Source organism: Hippocampus comes, unplaced genomic scaffold, assembly GCF_001891065.2.
Source record: "Hippocampus comes isolate QL1 unplaced genomic scaffold, H_comes_QL1_v1.1 scaffold73, whole genome shotgun sequence".
NCBI classification, from domain to species: domain Eukaryota; kingdom Metazoa; phylum Chordata; class Actinopteri; order Syngnathiformes; family Syngnathidae; genus Hippocampus; species Hippocampus comes.
In genome coordinates, this window is record NW_017806238.1 from 432,303 (window position 1) to 440,660 (window position 8,358).

The 8,358-nt window shown below is 40.9% G+C and overlaps 1 protein-coding gene across 1 annotated transcript in view; it reads right to left on the minus strand.

The window, feature by feature from the left end:
• Window positions 1-3,999, minus strand: part of LOC109507689 (thyroid hormone receptor beta-like) — a 4,989-nt gene extending 990 nt beyond the window's left edge. Inside the window, exons 1-3 of the mRNA XM_019857286.1 lie at window positions 3,833-3,999; window positions 2,379-2,536; window positions 516-610 (exon numbers count right to left, since the gene is read on the minus strand). Coding sequence (XP_019712845.1) covers window positions 516-610; window positions 2,379-2,536; window positions 3,833-3,999 — 420 coding nt within the window. The remainder of the gene's footprint in view (window positions 1-515; window positions 611-2,378; window positions 2,537-3,832) is intronic.
• Between the last annotated feature and the right edge of the window lie 4,359 nt (window positions 4,000-8,358).

Consider the following 8,358-nt stretch of genomic DNA (forward strand, 5'->3'; position numbering starts at 1 on the left):
ATCTACACGACGTAAGTGAATAAAGTTAAAATCTTTCGCAATTGCAGTCAAACGCACGCCAATAAAAAGTCACTTACACGTCTTCGTTTCGAATCTGATGAATGTAAACGGCGAAGCGAACACGTTTCTTCGATCCTGTCGAGTGGGTGCTGCTTTTAAGCTAGTGCCGCGTTCTACAGGACGTTAAGTGAATAAAGTTAAAATCATTCACAATTACAGTAAAACGCACGCCAATAAAAACTCACTTACACGTCGTCGTTTCGAATCTGATGATCGAAAAACGCGAAGTGAAAATGTGTCTCGGTGTCGTCGTTCCGTAGCATCGGATGGGCGTTGCGTTTATTTCAGCTCCCGCGGCATGACGTCTCAATCCGGGTTACGGGTAGTGGAATTTCCGCTTACGTAAGTTCCGGTACCATGTAATATCGTAGTCAAAATGTTAATGCACAGGCTTTTGTTCCGGGTGAAGGATATTCCTTTTCATAGAATTTCGGGGATGGGAATATTTACTGTACTTTATGTTTGCGGTAGTTGATGTAATGTTCAAAAGCCAGCAGAAACTCCTCTTGGCAGCGTTCGATCCGCTCCACGCAACTCAGGCCTGGGCGATCTGAGGAGAGAAACCACGGATTGAACAGTTTGTAGAGTTTTACTGTAAAACAGGTAACAATTGAAAGTTTATTTGTAGTACATGCCAGTTTGTGCTTTTCTTTTGGTTTGAAAAATATGATGATCAAATTATATCGGGGTGGGCCAGTGGTTCGTGCGTCGACCTCACAGTGCAGAGATACCGGGTTCATTTTCAGCTCCGGCCTTCCTGTGTGGAGTTTGCATGTTCTCCCTGGGCCTGCGTGGGTTTTCTCTGGGTACTCGGTTTTCCTCCCAAATTCCAAAAACATGCATGGCAGGCTGATTGAATACTCCAAATTGTCCCTAGGTGTGCGTGTGAGCGCGAATGGTTATTTGTCTATGTGTGTCTCCTGCGATTGGCTGGTAACCGGTTCAGGGTGTCCCCCGCCTACTGCCCGAAGACAGCTGGGATAGGCTCGAGCACCCCCCGCGACCCTTGTGAGGATCAAGCGATCGGAAAATGGATGGATGGATGGAAATTATATCGATTATCAGTCAGAAAAATGCGGAGTGCCATCTCAGGTCAAGAATGAGATGTGCCCCAAGTGGAGGAATTCAAATACAGTGGTACCTCTACTGACGAAATGAGTATGTTCTCGAAGAGATTTCTTCATTAGAAAATGTAAGTAGAGACGCGTTTTCCATGTAAATGCCCTAATCCGTTCCAACCCCCCCCCCCATTAGATTATTGCACGATAAATGAGAGTTGTGCATAATGTAAAAAACAAATAATAGAATAAACAGTAAAAATGGTCATTTAACTTTTAACTGCGTCCTCATCGTTTTCTGGCCGCTTTAGTTCTCTCTCAGAAGTGGCTTTTGCCTCGCGTTTTGGAAAGAACTGATATCCAAAGATGTTTGCTTTTGTCGGCTTTTAACAATCCTTCGAAAATGCCCAAGGCAAACATCAACATAGTGAGTGATGCCCACACTGGTGAACACTTTCTGGGTGATTCACATTGACATAAAACGATCGGAACGCCTCATGGCCCGAGGGGCGAATGACGAGGACGCTGCATAGACCCAGATCTATCTATCTATCTATCTATCTACCTATCTATCTATCTATCTATCTATCTACCTATCTATCTATCTATCTATCTATCTACCTATCTATCTATCTATCTATCTATCTACCTATCTATCTATCTATCTATCTATCTACCTATCTATCTATCTATCTATCTATCTACCTATCTATCTATCTATCTATCTATCTATCTACACACACACAGACACATACGGTCAAAGTCCCTCTTAGCCAATGGGATGCCAGGATGATGCTCGGTAATAGCCAATGGCAGAGCAGCTATAAGTATGTTGCGTTCAGGAAACTCGGAGCTGTGAGTCACGGCCCATACTTTCATATCTTAAAATTTCTTTTGTAACAGGCAATATTTTCCTGATGAGGCATTTCATAATTTGAAAATTTCGTATGAAGAGATGTTCATAAGTAGAGGTACGACTGTATCTTGGAGTCTTATTCACAATTGGGGGAAGTGTGGAACCACAGAGCGATCGTGTTTCAGGCAACTGTAGTGCCATTTTACATAGCCACGTTGCATGAACTAATGAAACTTGCGAAAGAGAGGCAAACGTTGTTCTCTGGCAACCAGAGCAGAATAATGTTTTATTGTACATTTCATTTTGTTACGTAAATGTCGAATGCAAAACGACGAATCACATTTGTATTTGGGGGATTCTTAGGCAAGTTATGCTCTGCAAGTTTTCAGACATCGGCCGCATACCCGCTGAAAGCAGAATAACTGCTTGTAAAAGAGCCACCTCAGAGTCGTCCAAGTTAAAGGAGGAGAGTGAGACACCAAGGTCAAAAATGGCGTCCGACACTACACCCAGGCCTCCATTCTTCAGTTGACCTCGTGTGACGGCCATGTCTCCATTTTTTCTGAGGTCAACATAACAATGAAGAAGTCAAATTAACCGGTCAATATAAAGATTAAATAAGCACATTTTTAAAAATAATGTGCTGAGTAGAGCTGGGTGAATCACGATGTGCCGTATGTATTTGATATCAGTCTATCAATAACTGGTGCTTTTTTTTAAAGCATTTAAAATAAGAAAGAAATTGATGAAAGAGAATAAAAAGCAATTCAATTGATGAAACACAAAATTAAATAATACACATCTAGGGGAAAATTAGCTTTCAAAATATGTGCTTGGGAAGCAAATTTTCATGAAACGTACACTGCTTGTGTGTACACGTGTGTGTGTGTGTGTGTGTGTGTGTGTGTGTGTGTCTGTTTGTGTGTTTGTGTGCGTGTGCCCGTACAAATTGTGTTCATTATAAAAATGGATGCTGATTGTTGAGAATGTGACTCCAAGTTTTTGTTTGGCAGACTCCCTGTGATAGCCTTGGCCACCAAATAGCCAAAATTAAATCGCTATATTTACAATTATAAATATGGAGTTTTGCCATCACAAAATGATTATGAATAGTTGAATATTTCAAGTAAAAAAAAAAGATTGCCACCAAAAAACACGATTGTTGGCTTTTTATTTGAAATTTTGTGGGAGCGCTTTGAAAGGGTCAAAACCTGGGCATTAACAAAAAAAAAAACAAAAAAAAAACCCACAAAAAAAAATGTAGCTTTTGGCACTGATATTTTTAAAGACATTTCATTAAATAAATAGCCTAAGTTAACCAGGTATCCCCTTGACTTTCCAGTGAGCAAGTAGCAACCACATCTAAGCTCACTCGAGCAACCTGCTGTTGAAAATTCACAGCTAAATGATCTTAAAGGTGCACCGTTGCCTCTTTGCATTCTGAGACAGGCGTAGATTGGTCAAAGATAAAATATTTTGAGACTAGGCTGTGAATGTCTGCGATGCATGTCGAGTCTCATCATACATTCATCCCGTTATTTTACGTTTCAGGTCTGAATGGCAGCCGTTCGAAATTGAGCTCCAGCCAAAGCTGTACGGCTTGATACGAGATGAAGTTAAGTCTAGTAAGAAAACTGGTCTGCAAGTTCCACCTAAAGAAGGCCACTTCCAGATATCCGCTGAGGGAAATAAAGAGGAGATTTCCCCAGAGCACAGTATCGAAAATATGAAAGGTGACTCAAGGCATGCCAGCCTCATTCAGGAAGACAGCGGCCTAATCATTGCTGTTCAGGAGTCGGCACTAGCCAGAGAGGCTCAATTTGTCAGTGAAGCAGCTGCATCCAGCAGCAACACTTGCGTAGTAGAGCAGAAGATCAGCACTGCAGATAAGTGCACCTCCACCGTGCCTTGTGTTGCCTCTTGTGAGATCATGGTGAGCACACCATTCACCAAGCACTCCTCGTTGTTCACCCAAACTGAAGAGCTGCTCAAAGCCGACAAGGCTGTGCTTACCGATTTGCACATGTCTGATCTGGATGATTTTCTTAAGGTAAATAAAATTCACACACACACACACACACACACACACACACACACACACACACACACACACACACACACAAAACATCTTTATGTACATTCTTAAATATACGCCCACTAAATTGCATTGTCAAACCTTAGTGTTTGTCATGATCCTGTTCTTGTGTGTCTCCAGCAGGTGGCAGTCGAGGGCCCTCCTTTCAGTGTGCACAGTTAGCACAACGAAAAGTGAATCCACCGCCACCCCAAATTTTTCTCTTGACTTGGAGAGAACACCATCGGGCAGCGTCAGAGGGGCCCATTGTGCACTCCAGAAAATACTTTTTTTGAAAGGAAATGGTTTTATTGTTCTATAAAATGTTTCGTTGAAGTCGACCTGTTTCAGCTGCGCTAAAAATAATCAACTATCGAAGGTGGATGATGATATGAAGACTTCCGAAAACGGTGTTGCCACAGTTATCTTGAAAAAGTAATTTGACTGATGACTAACTTTAAAAAGTTAGATGACAGGTTACTTTGAGATTTACATTTCGAAGATGCCGACCACCCTGCTTAACATGAATACGACACTCGATTTTGCAACTTCAGTGGAGGTGTGTTTTTAACGGTGACATTGAAGAATAAATTTTGTTTTCATTCGAAATAAAGTAAAGGGCAACATTTTTGACTTGTGGTTATTTTAATTTTAAAAAGTGTTTTCAGGATTTCACTGAAACTAAGCGTTACTTGTGGCTTGTAATTTGGCCTGGAGGTGTGATCGACTGTGGGTTTATTTATTTATTTATTTTTTTTTATTTTTTTTGTTTTTTGGTCAGCCAAGTTCTTGCCAATAAATCAATAAGGAATTGATCAACCTTTGCCGTAGTGTTTCCATCATCGGTACGTCTCTTGCAAGAAGATGGTTCCCCAGCAGATGGCACTGTTTAATCACAAAACAATCTCAGGAGCGCAATGACGCTGATTTAACTTTGGTCGAATTTTACAGTTTAAGCAAAAATACGGAATTCTGTATCGTGGGCTGCCAGGGATTTAGTAATCTATTCCAATACTCATTTGGGCCCCTCCACATCACTGTCACAAATTGGAAAAACAATTTTCTAGGGCCTGCAATTGCCTGGCAACCAGTGCAGGATGTACCAGGCGTCAAGCCCAAAGTGAGCTGTGATTTGCTGTAGCTCTAATCTATGCTGTTACAATTAATGAAGCTATTCTTTGTTGTAAGTTGGTCCATATTTCTTTTTTTATTCTCTTATACGTTCAGAAGGATATATTCTTGTTTTCTGTTGTCTGTTGAGAGGGAAGAAATTTCATCTGTGCTGTATGTTGCACATGTAGCACATTTGACAATAAAATTGTACTTGACTTGATTCTGATGCAGAGGTGTATTTTTATAGACAAATGATACTAATTATAGTCGCACGGGGGTGGGGTGGGGGGGGGAGATGTTTTCTTCTTCCAAGGGGGGCATGACAGAAAATAATTGAGAAACACTGCTTTAATGTCACATAAAAACTGAAAAGGATTTTTTTTGAATGTGAACTACTACGACTAAACTGTCAGTGTTGCTTTGTCTTGTGCTTCCATACAAAGTGCATCAATGGCACATGGCAGTATACCCAAAGCAGCTCAGTGAGACACACTGTAAAGCCCCTATGATTGAAATGAGCGTCTCCCTATGTTGCCAAAGCTCTGTGCGGTAAGTCTAATGTGTCAAATATGTCAACATTTGTTTACAATGCTGAAGGAGGCTTTTGTGAAAGTGAAGGGAGCTCGTGGCCAGCTTCTTGTCTCTTGAGATGAAGGCCCGCAGACTCGACCCAACTGTCGGGTTCTTTCTTTTGTGAATCCGTCTCGTGGCTCTTTTTGTGGGGGGCCGGACAGGCTGATCCCACCTGGAAAAATCCATCTGTCCTTCCAGCCTTGTATTCATGTCAAGCTTTTCCCATCTGCCTTAGCGGGATTTCATTGTCTTGCCACCAATAACAATCCCCGGCTCCTCTCAAAGCGGGCGCCTTCAATGCTATCCTGATGAAGGAAACATAATCAACTGCCCTTTTGTTTTAGCAGCCATTTAAATAGAAAATACACTTATGCTAATGAAGCCTTATCATCTTCCATTCAGACAGTGTGGGTGGGTTATGATTTGCCTTCCAGTCATGTGGCACCATCCGACTGAGGCTCCCCTGCTGTGAGCCGAAGTCGGCGGCCAGCTGACTGGGATCCAGCAGATTCTTCTCTACTTATGTTTTGCTGACGTCATGTCTTTGACTTTTTTACCTGCTGACCAATAACAAGCAACCGTCCCTGAAAACAATGTCTAACCGCATTCAGTGAAAATGTGGGCATGATATAAGGGGAAGATGTGTGTGTGTGTTATTTACTGCCTTTGAGCACAGACTTACTCAGATTCAACGTTTGACCATATACTTTAATCTAGGACTGGATAACATACAGTAAATAGGAGTACGTTTAGATGAGTAAAATGCACAATTGTTAACGTACCGTATTGGCCCGAATATAAGACGGTGTTTTTTGCATTGAAATAAGACTGAAAAAGTGGGGGTCGTCTTATATTCGGGTCTAGACGTTATACCCATTCACGACGCTAGATGGCGCCAGATATCATTGAAGCGAATGCTGAACTTGACTCCCCAGGCCAAAGTGAACCCCTGTCACGAAGAATAAAAATAAAAATAGCGGTAGCACGAAGAAGTAAAAATAAAAAATAGCAGTCAGAAAGAAAAGAGAAGAAAATAATAGAAGAGATAACAGAAAATGGAGAAACGTAGCGACAAACTGGAGAAAAGTGGGTCCAAGATCGGCCAGGTTAACCGTCAGCTGAGAAGTTATGATGTAATTTACATTTCAAAAACCAGAAGGCATTCATTTACGAATGTGATTGCACTTTAGTTGACATATGTAATTTACCCCATGAGTTACAATTTCTACGATTTTTGTAACACATGGGTTACCCCATGTGTTACAATTTCTACAATTTTTGTAGATTTTTGCGTATTTTCATCTTTAAATCAAAGACAAAGCATAAAAATTGTGTGATATGAAATATTCCAATTCATGTTTTATTTATATAGATTTATATTTATGTTTTGGTCATAGCACAATACCGCTTTTATTGTCCATAGAGGGCAAAAATACAAAGAAAAAAATAAGAACTATATGTGTATGTATAGCACTGATGCCACTGAACATGTCGAGTGGTTGAAAGTGAAATAAATATTCAGGAATAATACTTTTACAATTGTTGTAAAATTGTATGTTGCGTTATATAAACTTATTTAGTCCATGTACAGCATGTTCACCAGCTCTGGTGGGCCGCCTAATTTCGAATGAAGTACCGGATTCAGCCCACGGGCCTTGAGTTTGACATGTGAAAAGGAACTTTATTGTCAGTGTTAGTGAATAAGAATCTTTTGATTTTTGTAGGTGACGGTAATACACGTTACAAAATGGACTAGTGGAAGAAACCGAGGCCGGTGATTTCTGTCGATCATCATTGTCTTCACAATGAATTCATTCCACTGTACCTGAAATAGACTGTACAACGACGCGATGTTAAATATGCTCGCTCAAAAGGAAGATATGCTATTCGGCATTTTAGAAAGCTGCCTACTGTGTAATATCTGTGCGGAGGAAATGAAAACGACAATAAGTCAAGAGAGTGAACAGCGATTAGGCTGTCAGGCTGATATGGAATCGAGTCTCCTCAGGAGCCAATCGGGGGGAGGTCTATTTGGAGAGTTTGTGAGCACAGCAAATTTCGGGACGGCAGATGGTATTTGAGAAGGGGTGGTGTGCAATTTACAGTAAACATATTTTTTATTCATGGCAGGTCATGCAGACAAGAGCATGGCAATTTAATAACAGCACTCTAACAAACTGGCAGTACACGACTTAAGTGAGACAGAGTAACCTCAGTGTGACACTCGAACAAGCCATGAACTTGTTTTCCAATGGCGACTTGCGTATCGTTTGAATGCGGTCAAATTAACGACGGCACGGGACCGCATTCCACCACAAGGTTATTATAAATCAAAAGGGTAAAAACTGAGAGACGTGAAACTAAAGCAAAAACAAAAAGAAAAACAAAAACACATCCATCAGTCCAACTCGTCCTATGGAGCCCCGAAGGGGACATGGAAGAAAAAAAAAAACTTTGCATTCCCTCGCAAAGATTGCGAGATAATCCAAACTTTTTAATTTATTTATTTATTTTTTTGCAAGGGGTGTAAGCTTTGTTTTTTTTTTTAATGCGCGTTGATGTAGTTGCGGGTCATCTCCCGGGTAACTGAAAACAACAAACATGGATGGCGGGTTTGATGGAAT